This window comes from Perna viridis, chromosome 10 (assembly GCF_037379345.1).
Source record: "Perna viridis isolate PV_CMFRI_1.1 ecotype Kerala chromosome 10, ASM3737934v1, whole genome shotgun sequence".
NCBI classification, from domain to species: domain Eukaryota; kingdom Metazoa; phylum Mollusca; class Bivalvia; order Mytilida; family Mytilidae; genus Perna; species Perna viridis.
In genome coordinates this window covers 8,837,128-8,857,072 of record NC_142454.1, presented here as the reverse complement: position 1 = coordinate 8,857,072, position 19,945 = coordinate 8,837,128, and the positions used below count along the sequence as shown (strand labels likewise).

Genomic DNA, 19,945 nt, shown 5'->3' with positions numbered 1-19,945 from the left:
ATTGTCATTACCGACGACAAGACCAAATCAAATGTGTCGTACAAACTTACTTTGTGTTGTAGATTAAAATTGTATAGATTTAAGACAGCTTGAGCTATAAAGTTTAAGTATAATGCTCAATTACCCGGCGTTTCTCATTACATGTAACTTGCTCAAATATCTTAGCTCGAGAAGATGATCAGACATAATTATCAGGATACGGATTGATTGTGCAAATTAAAATCATGTAATGTAGAAAGAAAATGTAATCTATGGCCTGTTTACATTACATAATTCTTCTTTTTGATGCATTGAGATACGAGAGGGGCGACAGATTTCAGGGTCGACTTAGTCACTAAGGTCACTATTTAGGTCTTTGTTGTTTATGTTTTCATTTTCATTCAGAAATTCACTTTACGTAGCATTTAATGTTTAACTTTTCTTCCAAGTTATTGCAAGGTAAGAACGATATCGTGAAGCATGTGTAGCGTTACTACATTATGATTTAAAATATGAGATCTTGAAAGGGATAGTTCCTTTCTTGAAAATGTGTTATTTTTTGCTGACATAGCCGTTTAGTATAAGAACAAAAAGGCCTACATGGGTAGGATTGTAGAGAGAAAACAGTGTACCCATTTATATATGTACCTGTTTTCTGTATCTATTAAAGTCCTTACTGTATAGTTTGCAAAGCGGTGGTTTCATAAACTCAGTGCCACTGCAACTTTATCGATAGGCCTACGTTAGTGCGAATTCGCGCATTTTAATGTTTATCTTTCATGTCTTTATCGGATATTTTATTTTTTTTATGCATTTGTAAATGATAGAAGAAGGCCTATTAACGATTTGAAAAGGTTTTGGAATGAAAACGTTAATAATAACAACAATTTTGTTTTGGTACAAACTTATTAATCGTAAGAACAACGTAGTTTTTCTCCTTTCATTAGTGTTTTTAATTCCATGCAAATCTTTAGAAAATGAAAACTGCATTTTTAGTATTGACGCGAATTATTTTTTTTTAATTTGTTGATTTTTCATTAAGATTTGACATTTTATGAATACGAAATAGCTTATTTTGATGTGTTACAGCTATCCATTATATCGTTGTCTGCTTATTTTTATGTTGCGTTATTATTTTGAGTGAATATCTCATAAGCTGATAGAACTAACATATTCACACTGACTTCTCAGCATCGGTATCAGGGTAAAAAATAAGCATTTAGGCATATGCTTAATTCGATTTATGCATATGATTGAATTTAATTTTGCATATGCTTTATTGTTTATGCATATCCTTAATTCGAATTTTGCATATGCTTTATTGTTTATGCATATCCTTAATTCGAATTTTGCCTATGCTTAATTAATTATGCATACAGCATAAATATTTAAGCATAGGCATAATTAGAATTTTGCCTTTGCTAAAATATTTAAGCATGTACAGTTTTCGATTTTAATAAGTGTATGAATCGAATTTAGTATAATAATGCATAAGTAAGTACATGTACAAATGTATGTTTGACCCTGATATCGCGCCATACATGTAGACTTAAATGAGAACGAAAGCTTTTGCCTGAAAATGAGAGGTTTATTATACTAGCAAAATTCTATGGTTACCTGATATTATTAATTTATATCACAGGTTTGACTTGAGAGAAGTAAACAGAAGGATTTTTATATTGACCTTATATAATATGACTGGTCGAACCTGCTCTTACTGTTTGCTGAAACACCTGTCATGTATTAAAGTATTCCAGAGGTTCAAACTACCAATGCTCCAAAGCCAGATACAAAGATCTGTGTCAAATACACATCTACCTCGATCGACTAGATACCTCAACTGTGGACCTCTTCCGCCAAACTGTGACCTGTTGATTGCATCGTTTAAGAAATCACGCTGCTCTCAACGAAATCTTGGTTCATTTTACAAACCAAACCTCATCGGTGCTGTGGACAAATATAACGGCGTAACTGTAGACCTGTCCCAGCTAGAATGTACAGATAATGAATTTAGAACTTCTTTAAATGGTATGGAAGCCATGTTTTCAATCACTATTTCTCCCAAAGGTGGTCCTGCTAAGTTAATATGAAGGAGGTGTAACCTGTAAGAGGATGGAGTTTAATATATAGATAATTTTTTAAATCTTCTTGTCATTATTTTCCCCTTTTGTCGTTTTTTTTCTAGACATCTTGATGGTTTTTTGTCACTTCTTGACGCTTCTTCACACCTCCTGTCGCTAATTAGTGAGACCGGTGTTTTACTTGGTGTCCGTACTTCAGACTCTCTGGGCATGTTGGAAACGGAAAAAAAGTTTCTGAATTTAAATAATTTAATTATTGATGACTATATCGTAAAAGTCTTTTTGTGAGGAAGACCCGAAAGACGTGGCTTCCTGGCAGACTGAAACCTTGTTAACTTCGTCCTCTATCTACTTAAGCTGTGTTTCTCGCAACTTTATTGAATAGTAAGTATGCAAACTATTTGGAATTTTAAGTCTTGTTTAGTTAGCTAGCTTTTACAACATGTATATAGTAGTGTTGTTGAATGGCTGCATTATACTGGATAGATTATATGGTGCTAGTCTAATCTATCAATTCCGAATGCCGGAAGTGGATGTCACGATTTTGTGGGATAGATTCGTATGATTATTTGGATGGTCATTTAAAGTTTTCTGTGTATTTGAACTTTTATACGACCACAAGACATTTTCGGTCGTACAATGGTATGGCTCTGTCATCTATGTCGTCTGTAGACACTTGGTTTTCTTGCGATAGCATGAATATTGGTTATTTGATATGATAATTTATATATATAATTATAATTTTATGACAAGGTTCCAAAACCTTGGTAATGATTTTGGGAGTTATGGCCCTAACAGTTTTGGAATTAGGACCAAAAACAAGCTTTTCATAGAAATTAACTATGTAACTCCAGTCGAATATATGGATGTCTATAATTTTGCTCTACAATATTCTATACCACATAGGTATAGAACTCGGTATAGAATCGATTTTGGGGGTTAAAACTTTAACCGTATAGGAATTAAGGGCCAAAAACGGACCCAAAACAAGCATTTTCCCAATGTCTAGACAATAACGTGACTATAAGTAATTGGACCTTTATTGACAGTACCACAAGGTGTGATCAATGGAAGGTTTGGATTAATTGTTGGGGCTATAACTTTAAACTGTCGGAATTAGGGATCAACTGGGCCAGAAACAAGCGTTTTCAGGATTTCCAGACAATTACTTAAGTTAAAGTGGATGAATCTCTTTTTTGTACTACTAGGTGTCATAACTTTAAAAGGAGACTGTGATTTTCAGGTTTGTGACTTGAGCCAATTGGGGTCACAAAGGGGGCAGAAATAACATTTATTTCCGATTTATGGATAATAAATTGGGGTAAAAGGGAATTGATCTCTTTGAAATTCTACCACAAAATACTATATATCCAAAAAGAAAGTTGGGATTGATTTTCAAGGTTGCGACTGGAACCATTTAGGAATTAAGGGCTTTCTTCTATTATTCTAACAGATAATCTTCAAACATGGCGTTCTGAAGACAGATCATGTATATGGATGAAAGTACCAATACACAAAAGTCAGTTTATATCTACAGCCGCCGACTTCGGGTTTGAATTTCACCATGCTGAACACCAGATGTCACTTCTCAAGTTATGGCTTAAACCCAACACTGAAGACAAAACACCGATGTTTGCGACTCACCAAATCGGAGTGTCAGGTAATCTATCGTTTTCATTCAATGATGTGGAATTTTCAGCGCTAGTTTTACGTCTACTCCTGTTTCTTTCACATATTGTAAAGCAGCTGCAGATTCTTCATAACCAAGATATATCATCTCTTAAAGTAATTAAACAAATGTAAGAAAAAATAGTTTACCTTGGAAATATTCGATTCATGATATGAATTATGTTTTCTAGGAATGGTTTATCGAGACGATACAAAAGAAATATTAGTCGTTAAGGACAAAGCTAGCCAGGTATGTATTCATGGAGATAAAAACTCTCTGACTTCAAAGAACAGCTTTATAGTGCTTAGTTGGAATCAGGATCGTCTTATTTTCTTTTTGTGATTTATTTTTTTTCTTATTTCAACAACAAGAATCAAGTAAGAAATCATCGGAATCATCTTACTAAGCATAATTGTAGTGACACGTGGAATAACTGATGCTAAACCACGTGGCTTTAGAAGTACGATCATTTGCGTGGATAGGGATATCCAGTATTCTCCCGATTACCAGTGATAGTGGGTAGTTATATTTTCAGTGTACTTGTATGTTAGTAGCGTATGATTGCTTTAAAATTTTATGCACATTCTAGCTATGTAACTTCAGATTAAATTTTACGTTCTTGGCGTTTGACAATGTGTCAAGCTTAATTTTCAAACTAATTTAACTAGGTGTCTCTTAATATTATTTATGGCAGTTTCTATGTTGGAGCTAACGATTTGTACTTAAATGTTTTATGTCATGTCTCAACCAACGCGATTGTGCGAGGGTGTATTCCTCGAATGCCAACATTTTATATGTTACCTATTCCTCGAACGCCAACAAGAAGATTTCAAAAGATGTTTAGATAATGACAATGGGTGTTTTTTTTTCATAACTATTCAAATTAGTCCATGGGCTGGGAGGGTCCACCATGCACCCCTCCCCCACTCATCAACTTTGTGATGATTTTTGGGTACCTTTATATCCCCCATTACCGAATCAATTTGTCGCCAAAGAATATTCTCGGATTCTTTTTCAGTATAAGCCACTTGTTAAAAAAGCCAAGATTTTTGTGACTCAATTGTTTGACCGTCTAAACAATCCTGAGATAGCATGTGTAAACAAACTAAATAAATTTAGATATTATCGTGTTGCGCAATGTCACAGCTTTGCAATGGTAACAAGAAAGTTGCGACAACTCTTAGGGTTTTGCGATAAAATAAAAAAATGTACCCTACACTGCCTAAAAATCGCTTAAATTGTCAAAACCTCCAGACTTTTTATTCCTCAGTAAAAAAAATGGCTTATTTGGTATTTTCTGTTTAGTATTATCACAATTCAATTTATACTTCTGGGGTTCTTTTGATAAATTTAGGAGATTTTCGTAGTCAGAATTTATCAAAAATGCGAAAAATGGGATTTTCGATTTTTCGGTCAAAAGTCACATAAATTCGACTCTACAAGTTATTGCTCAACTAAAACGTTTCAAATTTGGTATCTATCGATAGATAATTTAATTTTCGACATAAATAAACCACGAAAATCTAATTTTTAAGAAAAGATTTTCAAAAAATGTTTAAAATATTACCCCTACCCCTGGAAAACTGGTCTCAGTATCAAACAGAATTCTCATCATAGCATACTAACATCGTAGAACTCATATTTTAGGCATTTATAATTAAGATAATGATGTTCCAAATATATCTTTTCAATTCAGGCGCGTAGATTTTCCTTTTGGGGTGACACTTATTATAAAATCGGAAATGGGAATTTTCACCCGATACTGTCTTTTTTCAGAAAACCGTACTTTAAACAAGTTTTTGTGTGAAACGGTGCATTGTAATAGTGTCTTAGCTTCAAAATGAGCCCAAGTAATAAGTATTCGAACTTTTCCAAGTCAAGTTAGGTGAAAAATTGCCACCCTTACCCATGAAAAAAATGCCTCAACATTAACTAAAATGTTCATTTTGGCATATAAACGGTGTACAATAGACAATGTTGGGTACTATTGTTTTAATTATCTATATATTGAATATAATAATCTTTTCATTTCAGGCGCGTATTTTTCAGTTTCAATGTGACAATAATGAGTTTTTCCATAAAAAGGGGAATTTTCGGAATTTCACATTTTCTTCAATTTTACCTTTAATTGGATATTTCTTTCAAATACCGTACTTCAAACAAGCTTTTGTATATTCAAATACATTTATATAGTGTCTTAGCCTTTTAATGAGCCCAAGTAATAAATATTTGAACTTTTCCAAGTCCAAATAGGTGAACTATATATATTCTTTTCATGGGTAAGGGTGGCAATTTTTCACCTATTTGGAGTTAAGACATTTATTACTCGGGCTCATTACAAAGCTAAGACACTATATAATTGTATTTGAATATACAAAACCTTATTTGAAGTACGGTATTTGAAAAAAAAATTGCTAATTTTAGGTGAAATGGAAGGAAATATGAAATTCCGAAAATTCCCCTTTTTATGAAAAACACATTATTGTCACATTGAAACTGAAAAATGTGCGCCTGAAATTAGAAGATATGTTGTATATATCGATAATCAAAACAATAGTATCCAACATGTCTATTGTACACCCGTTTATTTGCCAAAAATTAAAATTTTAGTTCATGTTGAGGTATTGTTTTCACTGATAGAGGTGGCAATTTTTCACCTAACTTGACTTAGAAAAGTTCGAATATTTATTACTTGGGCTCATTTTGAAGCTTCAATACTATATTAATGTACCGTATCGCACAAAAGCTTGATTAAACTACTGAAAAAGGAAATAACGGGTGATATAGAAGAAATTGTGAAATTCTGAAAATTCCTTTTTTTACCATTTTATAGTAATTGTTACCCTAAAAAGAAAATCAAAGCGCCTTATTTGATCTGATATATTGAGAACATCATAATCTTAATTATGAATTACTGAAATATGAGTTTTACGGTGTTGGTATGCTGTGAATGAGAATTCTGTTTGATACTGAGTCCAGTTTTCTAGGGGTAGGGATAATATTTTTAATATTTTTTGAAAATTCTTTCTTGAAAATTAGGTTTTCGTGGTTTATGTATGTAGTAAATTAAATTATCTATCGAGTGATACCAAATTCGAGACGTTTTAGTTCAGCAATAATTTGTAGAGTCGAATTTATGTGAGTTTTGACCGAAAAATCGAAAAATCCCATTTTTTTGCATTTTTTTTGGTATAATATCTCACTACGAAAATCGACAAAATTCATCGAAAGAACCCCAGAAGTATAAATTGTGACAATACTAAACAGAAGATTCCAAATAAGCCATTCCTTACTGAAACATTAATACTCTAGGGGTTTTGACATTGAAAAATATGTAAATTTAAGCGATTTTTCGGCCGGGTAGGGGTACATTTCTTTTTCATTTTACCGCAAAACCCTAATTGTTACCACATCTTTCATGGTATTATTATAAAGCCGAGACATTGGGCTACATGATGAAGCATACATATGTGCGTTTACTTCGTTCTCTAGAAAGAAAAAGTTCGTAGAATAAAAAAACTTTAAAAACTGATTTTTGCCTCAATGGGGTATAAAAAGTAGCCAAAATTACAAAAATGCTTCAGTTTATTTTTTTGCGACAAAAATATTCGTAAATGGGAGGTAGTAGGATACCTGGAAATCATATTTTGGTTAATGAATGGGGGTGCACAGAAGGTTATCTCAGCCCACGTACTACTGCGAAAAATGCGAAATACGTACGTGTTTTTCATTTCCGACAGCCATTCATGCATGAAATAATTTTTTAATTTAAATTTATTAAAAAAAAAAGATTTTTAACAAACTTTCTGAATTATTGGCTCTCTACCTGGACTGGTACTATGACGTCATTAACTCAGCAATTCAAATAATCCAAAACGATATAACGTCTTGATTACGAATCCATTCTTAATATATTGTTTGTCATACACCAGAAGTTGAATTATAGGGAATTTTTCTTATTTCGAAAGAACTTGGTTTGCGGCAGTTTACAATTCTAAATCGCAAAGCAGCTTGTTTAACGAGCAAGGCCTTTGTGACGACAAAACGTGACATTGAGAGGTAAAAAGGGGAAGTTCAATGCAGGAAAGTTTTGGTAGTTCACCAATCAATTTATCAATCAATCTCTCTCTGATGCAGTTATCATTTACTTGGTTGGATGATGGCGGGCCTAACGTCAACAAATATCTTTCTGATGCTTTTACGTGTGTTAGTTATTGTAAAAATTAAAACATTTCACGGTAAACACAATCTTAATTAAATGCTATGAAAATTTAAGGAATCATTTGTATCTCATTTTCTTCTGCTGTTAATGTTCCAATAAGGGTTTATTTTCAAATTAAATTGAATTGATAATCGCTTTCCAAATAGTCATTTTATATAGTTTTAGTATAAAGAAATCGAAAAAAAAATGTCGAAATTCTCAACTTGCAGCGAAATTTTTAGTGTGAATTCCAGTTTTGTGCAAATTTCTAGGTGTGCCTGAGGATGCTTTTGGATAAAACATACCAAATGGAAAACATGATTATACTTTATTGTGTTGTAAATTGGCCCAAATGATATTTATTATCGTTCATTCAGTTTTATTTGTAGTGTTTCGGTTAACTAAACTTCGTTTACTTACTGATCCCCGTTAGTCCGGCAACACAGAAAAAATCCCGAAAAATCCGTTACCATTCCGCACCGTCGAGAGTGCAAGACACAGAAATCTCACACACCCAAGGGTAAAATTTCATATTCTCTAACGAGGCTTAGCGAATATTGAAATCTTACACGAGGGTATCTGAGATTTCTCTGTCTTGCAATTTCTGGCGGTGTTGGAATTTCTTTTTTTTACTCACTGTAAGAAATTGATTGCCTGATTTCCTGGAAACGTTTTATTGTTACGTCACAAACGATGTGGATGAAGGAAATCTCACATGGCTATAGACAAAACACGTGCGTTTTCCCATAAAAATAGTACGTCAAATAACGAGATTGTGAACGATCATATCCCAATATGTTCTGAAAACTCTTTTAAAATAATGATTTTATTGAGAATAATCTGTGATTGGTTATGTATATTCAGTGACTGATATTTTATACCTGGTTATGACGTATCATTGGCCACCTTGATGTGGCATGATTAGCTGTTAAATGTAGGTAATTTTAATTCAAACGTTTGATCGGAAAATAAAACGAATCAAACGCAAGCTTTTCTCTTGGGCGAGAAATATCAGACACCCTTGTGTAAGATAACATGTAGCCGATGTAACCTGTTAGAGGACGATGTTGATATATCGATATATTCATATACTTTCCCCGCTTGTCGCTTTTTCTCGGTAATTGGTGGTTCTTGTCGCTTATTAGTGAGAAGGGTATTACTTAGTGTTCATACTTCGGATTTTTTTTCTGTTTTTATTTTTATTTTATTTTATTTTTGCTAAAGCCAGAAATGCCTATTCTTATGGCATGTCGGAAACGAAAAAAAAGTTTCTCTCAAATATAACCCCGGATCACCAGTGATGTCTTCTGCCTCTTGATTGTCTGAACGATTATGACGTTATTTTATTTATTTTTATACGTTCTAATATTCAAATCTAAAGAAAAACACCTTTAAATATTTTTTTCAAACTTTTTATAACATCTTTTGGTATAAATGCACAGTTATAAACGCTTTTTAGTGAAAAGATACGAAAATACATAACCTGGAAGCCCGGGTAATATTTTCGTTCCACAAGTTTCTCTCGAATATAACCCCGGGTCTACTTATATCATCTTTCGATATAAATGCACAATTATAAAATTAATTCAGGTAATCTCATCTTTGTCTTTATTTTTAAATAACATACGCGGCAATTTACTCATATATTGTGCATATCCGTCGCTGGTGACCTGAGTCTATATTTTTAGCGATCCTACACTACCAATAAATTACAAACTATAGTGTTGCTTATGATATTGACCAGGGAACCGGATTACGAAAATACAGAACTTTGTTTGGGAAACTCCGAAAGACGTGACTTCCTGTCAGACTGAAATCAGACTCTCAGTGCTTCCAAGCTATGACTTCGTCCTCTATAATGGTTTTCTAACTCGGTAGAACCTTGTTCGAAAATGATTAAATCTTACCCTCGGATTGTCTGAGATCATATTACCCTCGGATTGTCCGTGATTACCCTTGGATTGTCTGAGATTACCCTTGGATTGTCCGAGATTACCCTCGGATTGTCTGTGATTACCCTCGGATTGTCCGAGATTACCCTCGGATTGTCTGTGATTACCCTCGGATTGTCTGAGATTACCCTTGGATGGTCCGAGATTACCCTTGGATTGTCTGAGATTACCCTCGGATTGTCTGTGATTACCCTTGGATTGTCTGAGATTACCCTCGGATTGTCTGTGATTACCCTATCTTACTCTCGTACAAGTGTTAAATTCTTTATATCTCTACCATTTGACTTTACGCTTAAATTTGCAAGTTTGAAATCCTCATAACGATAAAAAAGCAAGTCATACTAGTGTTGACAGGGTATTGGGTCTTTCACCATCTGGTATTTTTTATGTTCTACTTTGTCGAGTCGGGGATTTATACGGTCCTCACGTCAATCCATTCCCTCGTCCAGCGCACTGTTTGTTTCCAGATGATGTTGGCTTAATTATTTTTTTTAACTTTGAACAAAAAAAAATGAACAAAGAATGAAAAATAAAAAATTACAATTATGGTACATATTGCTTTATATCATTTGGTGACATGACTATTTTCTTCTCAGTAAAATATCGCTGATCAATTTTCTTATTTTTTATAAGTACTGATAACAATTTAGTTGTGCGAGTTAAAACGAACGCAACACTTTGACTGGTGGCATAAATTGATACTGAAATAGGAAGAACCATATATAGCATTTATTAAAATCATTGGCAATAGTATTAAGAGAGATAACTGTAGCTCATTTAAAAGTGAAAAATGTAACGTAATTCAATCTGGTTTAGTTCCAGATCTCAACTGATCTCACACGAGTATTATTACATGTCTTTATACAAGCTATCAAGTCTATATCCCAATAGAACTTTCACAATCAGAAATGAACAAAAATAATGCATTTTCTTAAATAGCAGAAAGAAACAAACAAAACTAATAAGTTTAAAAAATAAAAAAAATATATAACACTGAAAATGCTACCTTACAGGTTGGTACAAAGTTTCATTAAACTCCTTTTGTTTTCTAGCTATATAGTGAGGGTCTAAACCATAAACCTATACAATAAAACATTTACATTACTCATGAGTCTTCAAGTACATAAAAAAATGAGTATCAAAACTCCAAGAAATGATTATGATTTGCTGAAAGTTTAATATTAATTTAAACTGTTTGATATCAATTACGATTGGTTATGCAGCTGTATACATATGACGATAAATGAGGTTAAATGTAAAAAAAAAAAAAAAAAATATCCCTACGCCTTCGGGGGTAAAAAAAAATTAAAAAAAACATTTAGGCTTCATGCCTTTAAAATAGTTACATTCTTTTATCTTAATTTTCAGTTTTCCTATTGGAAGTTTCCAGGAGGTCTTTCAGATCTAAAAGAGGACATAGGTGTGTATTATTTCTTTTTTTAGCTCACCTGGCCATAGGCCATGTGAGCTATTGCCATCACTTGGCGTCCGTCGTCGTCGTTGTCGTCGTTAACAATTTCTTCAAATATCTTCTCCTTTGAAACTACTGAATAGATTTGCATGAAACTTATGATGACTGTTCCTTAGAGTATCTTGCACAAAATGACCGTTTGGATTTTTGATTGGTTAAAAAACATGGCCACCGTTACTAAAATAGAACATAACGGTCAGACAGCAGATTTTTGCATATATCTCCAAAACCATTAGGTTGATTCAAATTCTGACAGAGGGTAAACGTATTCAGCATGATGAGATCTATCTGTGGTCAAGTTTTGGTGAAAATCTGTTGACCCATGTTGGAGTTTTTTCCCTTTTTGGAAGTGTTTTGATGTTTTTGATGTTATTACTTTCAAAAATCTTCTTCTCAGAACTGCTCTATAGAATTCAATGAAAGTTAGTGTTTTTGTTTCTTAAGGTATCCTTAACAAAATGACCGTTTGGATTTTTGATGGGTTAAAAACATGACCGCCGTTACTTAAAATAGAACATAGGGGTCGTACATTAGTTTTTGTCATATATCTCCAAAACCGTTAAGTTTAGCCAACATCTTTCAATTGTTGAAATATCCTTGTTATAAGGCCTACAAAAGTCTCCAGGGATCAAAGTTGTCAGACGACTCCATATAAGAGTCAAGATCTTGAAAATTATAGTAGAAAGAATGAAACTTTCGAGTGATGAATTGATCCTCATGATAAGTCCTACCAAAGTCTTCATGGAGTCAAATTTGTCGGACAACTTCTTGTTAGAGTTATTGCCCTTGAAAGGCAAAAAAATAACCAGGTGAGCGATTCCGGCTCCTAGGAGCCTCTTGTTTTACATACGAAAGGAGAATCATTTAGCACCCTGGCTATCACAAACAACTGTGAGCACAGATCTGTTTCTGGGGAAGGGTTTTTAAAGCGTCCTGTCTACTAGTACTGATATACAAAATCGCCAAAATGAATGAGCTGGAGACCCTCAAATGTAACTTTGTGATAATCTAAAGAGAAAGAACTATCTTACGCCTCTACACACGTGTAAGGAAAAGCTTTGTTTTTCATTCATCTTGAAAAGTACAACAAAACAACTTCTGAGACAATTATCGCATCAGTTGCAGGGTCATGTTTAATTGTGGCACTGTATTGGGTGATTATTTTAAATTTAATATCGAATGTAATATTGAAGAAATTTTATTTTTAGGCCATACTGCAGAGAGAGAAGTTGTAGAAGAAACTGGTATAAAATCAGGTTTGTTAATGCTGTTGAAAAGATTGAATTTATAGCATACCCGCCTTACTTTACCTTACTACAGTTTCTTAATTTTGTGCTAAAAAGTTTCCAAGATTCTAGGTATTTTGGGAAGGTGGGGTCAGGCAAAAGGGGGTTAGGGGCTATTATTGGTCATTTATATTATACATTGTTGTTATTTATATTTGAAAATACTGAGAAAATACATTTTTACATATAGTTTTCGTAACATGAAGTGTCCACACAGGCATTTAATGTATCTTTGACCGAATACATTAGATATTAGAGTTATCATTCTTACAGTTAGTGACAATACAGTATTTTCGCATATAAATACATTTCAAACGTGGGTCATTTGCATGTGTGCCTCATCCCTGTATCAATTATAAATTTAAAAGACTAGTTACTACGAATGCGTCATTTTAAGATTAAAAAAAATGATGTTTCATCGACTTGTAAATGCGTTGACCGTAGCACTTTTAATTTTCAATTAAGTGCATGTCCAAAATGTGCGACTTGTCAAGGCTTTACACCCCCGATGAAACATCAAAAAATGAAACATCCAATTCATACAATATGATACTTTTCATATGTTTCTTTTATTTTATTTATAGTTTTATTTTAGATACACATAGAATATAGACAATACACAGTGATCACTTACTGTTGGCATGGCCTACATGTATGGAGATAGCTTAATTGATGATGCGTTTCATCGACTCATGAAACATCACAATGTAAAGCTGGTTATCTAATTAGCATATTTTAATGATATGCACTGTAAATATGAATTATTCAAGTACACACAATAAGTCTGGTAGATAAGTTGTGCTTTCATCACTCTATTTCTTTACTCAACAATATTTTTGTGGTACGTATATTTTCATTTATGGCAGTATGTGTAACTGACTTGCAATATTTTCTTGAGAATATCCAAACAGCTAATTATACAGACACGTGGCTTTTTAGTACATGACCAATAACAAGAAAATCAGTTACTCTGAACTCGTCATTAGTGCCGATGAGACGCTGAATATAACATTTCACTCAAAGTCTGAAAATCTGATGGTCGATTTAAACCTAATTCATAGGTAGGAACTATGTATATTAATCATACTACCTATAAAACTACTCAACTGAATAGATGCCCCCTCCACCCAGAGGCATTATTAAATTTTCAATGGCCATTTTTACAGACATTGATCTCCACTATTAATCATATGTGATTTCTTAACTGTGTGGATCCTCTCTTCTATGTACCGGCACTCTAATATTTTTAAACTGACTGTTTGGGTTCTCTCAAAATAGCATATATGCTACGCCCTTCCAATATTTAATTGACTGTGGATTCCCTCAAAGGAGCATATATGCTACGCCCCTCTAATATTTAATTGTGTCAATTCTCTCAAAGGAGCATCTGTGCTACGCTCCTCTTATGTACGGTTTCTGGGTCCTCTCAATGGAGCATTTGTTCTAGGCAACGCCCCTGTAATATTTAGTTTTCATGATCCTCTTAAAGTAGCATCTTAGCTACGTCTGTCTAAAATTTTGTTATGTGGAACCTCACAAATGAGCATTTTTGCCAACCCTTGCTAATAATTAGTTGCGTGGGTTATTTCAAACTAGCACCATAGCTGCGCGTCTCTCAAATTTAGTTGTGTGGAACTTCTCAAAAGAGCATCATCCCTTAATTTTGTGTTTCTTATAGTCCTGAGCATCTGTGCTATGCCCCTTCAATGTTTAGTTGTGTGGAACCTCAAAGTGCATCTATGCTTTACATCTCTAATATTTATTTGACTGGAACCTCTAAAAGGAACATCTATGTTATACCCCTCTAGTGTTTCATTGTCTTGATAATTTTAAAGAGCGTATATTCTACATCCCTCTAACATCAACTATTTGTCTGAATCCTCTCCAAGGAGCGTTGTTGCTACGCCCCATTGATATTCGGTTGTATTGATCCCCTCAAAGAGCATCTATATTACACTCTCTTATATTTTAAGAATATAAAAGGTGTATGTATTTCTAGTTGTGGTTTATGACATCACTGAAATTTAGTGAAACCTCCAACCTACGGTAGTTCCATTGTTACTTGTTGTTTACACCCACGGTAATGGCAGACATCTTGACAATCCGGGACACCCACTCCACATATTATAAAACAATGATATATGATAGTTGTATTTTCAATGCAATCCGGACTTTAACACGGAGTTGTATTGGACAAAAAGTCTTAAGATCTGGATGGTTACCTTGGTGATAAGTCATTACCATAATGTATATTACCTCCTGCCTTGTGTATTGAATGTGACATGTTCAAAATTTTCTACCTTTCTAATATGATATATAATTCAATTGAATTAAACCTATTTTAGGATTGTCGTCTCTCCTTTCATGTTGGAGATGGTACCATTTATAAGGTAATAACGTTATGTAATACACCCACGTGCTTAAATTGCAAAATATACATACCACAGTATCAAATAGTGGATATACTCTAAAGTTGCATGACCGTTTTTTTTCTTTGTTTTTTTTTCAACTAGTGTGGTGCTAGTATCTTGCTATGTCATGATTAAATTCCATGGAATAAACAAAAATACTGTCTTCTAAGCTGCAGGGGCGGATCCAGACACTTCGAAAAGAAGGGTTGCCAGCCGGGGCTCCCCAGAAAAAAAGGGGTGCTAGGTTATTATTTACTATTTTTTCTCAATTTTACACATGAAAATGACAAATTTTCCAATAAAAAGAAGAGGTCCAACCCCCTTCAACCCAACCCTCCTGGATCCGCCACTTAGTTGAATAACGTTTACGACGCTTCTTTGCATAGTGTGCAGTACCATTTCGTGATGCAGTGCAGTTACACTTAGTCAAGCAAGGATATGTAACCCAAACTAGTAAATATATCTGCCAAATTTAAAATATCCTAGTTTTTTTACTTTTTTAGTCCTTTTTTTCTTATTTCTATTAGTTATATAATAGTTTTGAAATATATTTTTTTTTCAAATTAAATTTAATGATTTGTCATTGCACCATGTTTTATTTGACTTTTATTATTTTTGAGGTCAGTATCATACGTCTTACACCTGTGTTGTTGTAAATAGTATACATAACATCGCCTCCCATATAGTCTTAAAAAGTGTAATTAAATAACTACATGCTATAACTCAAAGACAAATTTAATTTTTGTTTTTGACTGTCCGCATTTCAACAAGAGTTATGGTTCTTTTTCTGTCTTGTGTTAATAAGGAGTGAAAATTACCAGGGCATATTAAAGCTGCTAGTGACTGAGACTTCTTTGAGTTGTCCCTTCCTTAACATTACCTACCTCAAACAGGTGATATTTACAGTACTGATGCATGCAAGCTATCCAATTAAATAAACCATTTAGCAGATTTCCCTTTCTTTGTCGTATTAACCTGTAGCTGCATGACAAATCATGGTTTTACTTCTATAGGAACCAGTATGTACCGTATTGCCTTTGTCGGATTATGTAAACGACGTCAGTGATCAATTAAAGGGTAGACAAAAACACTTGATACCAACTTTTTATTCCACTTTTATTATGCTTTTCAAGAGTTTACTAAGTCGTTACTACATAGGTAACAATATTATATAAGTATTTAGATTAAACAACGTTCTATTTACTACCTGATGTCAATTCGACATTACACTCCCTTTCATTCTGTGAAACCTTACACGGAAAACCACATTGATCTGATAGCCGGTTAGAATTGATGTCTGTTCACAAATACCATAAAGTATATGTTGAAATAAGTAAATAGCTCTTGTTTGAATAAGACGTGTAAAGTGTCGACTTGATTTACTTACCAATGTTTGTATAATTCTGCATAAAAGACGGAATGGATGAATGGAAGTCACTCTGACGAAATATTAAATGCCAATCGAAAATTTCTTTTTCATTGCGTAAAAGTAACACGTACCATATACATGTAACTTCTTTTGAGTTGAAACACAAAATATCAATTTCATTAACAAAGAATAAGTTTCTACAGTTTTACAAATGTAGCAACATATGTACAAAACAACACTTAGTAGCACTTGTTCCAGGAAACAAGTGAATGGTAACACCAATTAACATATGTTCCAAAAAACACTGGTAACACCAAGTAACACATGTTCCTAGAAACAATGATAACACCAAGTAACGCATGTTCCTAGAAACAATGATAACACCAAGGAACACTGGTAACACCAAGTAACATATGTTCCAAGTAACACTGGGAACACCAAATTACGCATGTGCCGAGAAACAATGATAACACCAAGGAACACTGGTAACACCAATTAACATATGTTCCAAAAAAAAACACTGGTAACACCAAGTAACACATGTTCCTAGTAACAATGATAACACCAAGTAACACATGTTCCTAGAAACAATGATAACACCAAGGAACACTGGAAACACCAAGTAACATATGTTCCAAACAACATTGGTAACACCAGTAACACTGGTAACACCAATTAACATATGATCCAAAAAACACTGGTAACACTAAGTAACACATGTTCCTAGAAACAATGATAACACCAAATAACGCATGTTCCTAGAAACAATGGTAACACCAAGGAACACTGGTAACACCAAGTAACATATGTTCCAAAAAAACACTGGTAACACCAGTAACACATGTTCCAAAAAAACACTGGTAACACCAGTAACAAATGTTCAAAGAAACAATGATAACACCACGTAATATATGTTCCAAGAAACAATGGTAACACTAAGTAACACATGTTCCAAGAAACACTGATAACACCAAGTAACATATGTTCCAGAAACCCTGGTAACACCAGTAACACATGTTCCAAAAACACTGATAACACCAGTAACACGTGTTCAAAAAAAAAACACTGGTAACACCAGTAACACATGTTCAAAGGAACACTGGTAATACCAAGTAACACATGTTCCTAGAAACAATGGTAACACCAAGTAACACATGTTCCTAGAAACAATGGTAACACCAAGTAATATATATTCTAAGAAACAATGGTAAAACCAAGCAACACATGCTCCAAGAAACAATGATAACACCAAGGCTCACACAGGTTCCAAGGTATAATGCTAACACCAAGTAACACACAGGTTCCAAAAACTCTTGTAACTACAAGTAACGCATGCTCAAAGAAACAAAGCACCAAAAAAACACACACATCGAGTGACAAAAGTAGCGCATAGAAACGCATGTACCCAAAAAACGAGCACAATATAAAGAAAGACGTGTGCTTCGAGACAAAGCAATAAGAAACGCATGGACATAAGGACAAACCAGCAAGCAACTCGTGTACATATGTGCCTAGAGATAGAACAGTAAAGAACGTGTATATTAGGACAAAGCACAAAAAAGCACGTGAACGTATGGAAAAAGTAATAAGAACGTTTGTACATAAGAAAAAGCAACAAAAAACATAAAAGAACAAAAATACATGCACATAGGGACCAAAGCAACAAGAGATTCATGATCAAAGGGATAATGAAACATGAAGCAAATGTGCAATTGGAAAAGCAACAAAACACGTACACTTGGGGATCGATGAAACACGAAACGCATGTATTTAGGGACCAAAGAAACAAGGAGGACTTGTACCAAGGGACAAAGACATCACAAACCCATAAACTCAAAACGTCTTGGTTCTTCCGGGTCCTTCCAGAAAAGAAATGCACACTTTACACATCGTGTACATTGAGGATGGTATCAATGAAAGGTAATTTGCTGATCCAACTGATTTCCATTCATGGGATTTCACTTTATGTGGGTGTTTTAAATCATGAATTAAATTCCAAATTTTATTGCATACAATATTGTGATCAAGCAGATCAATAGAGATAATTTTACTTACCTATCAAAAATTACAGGTAAAAATATTTCCTAATATGTTTTCCTTCTATTCGGCCTTCTTAAGCATTTAATTTTTCACTTCATAAAAGCCATTTTAAATCTTTATTGGTTAGCAAGATATAAATTTGCCCGACAAGAAGTTAAAGCTGAATAAATTATCACCATTTCCTTTAAGTATCATTCTTCCATTCTTATTCAATGTGATTTTGGTGCAAAATCGTTTTCTGAATTAGACGTTATATCATACATTTAAACACAATTTGCATGTTGCACTCTAAAAACGAAAGGAGTCTTCATAATAAGTTTTATATTTTTTTTCTTTAAGCTATTTATATCATTGACTTTATATCAAATTATTATTATTATCAGTTTATTCTTTTGCTTTCAGTATAATCCTGTGTTTAAACATACGAGAGTTCTGATTTGTAGAAAGTTTAGTTTTCGTTTAATTTCAGAATTTCTGTCAGTCTTAGCATTTCGACAGCAGCATCACCAACCTGGAGCATTTGGTCGTTCAGATCTGTTTATAGTATGCCGCCTTCGACCTATGACCTTTGACATCCAGCACTGTGAGCGCGAGATCAGCCATTGTCAGTGGATGGACTTACAGGAGCTGTATACAAATACGGCCGACATATCTCCAATTACTCACAGAATGTGTCAAATTTTGTTGTTCGGACTAAAGAACGGTTTAGATAGAGTTGATATACGAGCTGAAGAGATGAAGTCGGTGTATAAAGGATTGAAATATAAGTTGTACCATAGACCGATAGAAGATTGAAGGGAATTAGGTTGATTATGGTTATGTGTATAATAAAGGGCATTATAAACTTGTATGTTGAGGTCTCATTATTGTGACAGGAGGATAGAGGTAGGCTGAATCATTGCATGTAGTCAAATCCTGAATGAAGTATATGCATTGGATTTACATACAGTATACCGGGAAGAGCCTTCACAATTTACATCTTATGACATGGCAATTTATGAATTAAAATCAATGAGTTCATCGTGTTGTCAGCCAATTGACACTTTGCACTTTTTAAATTGCTTTGTTTTGCCTGGTTTTCACTTTTTGCTTTTTTTAAGTCAAAATGAAAATATTCCTTTACTAACCGAAATCCAGTGTATATTAGCTACCGGTACATTGTTATTTTAGTTTGTTTTAGCTGTAAGTGTACATAGATAGCTTATATTAATAGTTCAATATCAAGGATGCCTTTATGGGTATTTCAGTCTGTATTTCAAGTAGTTTAAATAAAAAAAATCACATCGATACGAGAAAAAGAATATGAATACGAATAACTTACATTAATAGACTCTTACAAGGACATTTTATTGTGCTTTGTTTTCTGAATTAAATTTTACGAATATTGGTTATCAAGTACTGAAAAGTACCTTAAGCTTTTTGTATGTTCCAACAGTCTTTCCCATGGATTTTTTAATAAATTAAAAGACATTTTGACCCTAGGTTA

The 19,945-nt window shown here is 33.6% G+C and overlaps 1 protein-coding gene across 3 annotated transcripts; it reads left to right on the top strand.

Annotated features, from left to right (window-relative positions):
- Positions 1-333: 333 nt before the first annotated feature.
- On the top strand, positions 334-19,309 carry LOC148604409 (nucleoside diphosphate-linked moiety X motif 6-like). 3 transcript variants are annotated; one of them, XR_015916171.1, is made up of 8 exons: positions 334-438; positions 1,622-2,007; positions 3,514-3,720; positions 3,920-3,978; positions 11,251-11,302; positions 12,562-12,609; positions 13,235-15,029; positions 18,929-19,032. XR_015916171.1 is itself a non-coding variant. In XM_088550629.1 (8 exons), the coding sequence occupies exons 2-7, from the start codon at positions 1,674-1,676 to the stop codon at positions 15,026-15,028; spliced, it is 744 nt and encodes a 247-aa protein (XP_088406755.1). In that variant the 5' UTR covers positions 334-438; positions 1,622-1,673; the 3' UTR covers position 15,029; positions 18,929-19,068. The 3 variants fall into 3 exon arrangements, 2 of the variants coding, with proteins under 2 accessions (XP_088406755.1, XP_088406754.1); XM_088550629.1 differs by having other exon boundaries at positions 14,985-15,029; positions 18,929-19,068; XM_088550628.1 differs by lacking the exon at positions 13,235-15,029 and having other exon boundaries at positions 18,929-19,309.
- The last annotated feature ends 636 nt before the right edge of the window (positions 19,310-19,945 follow it).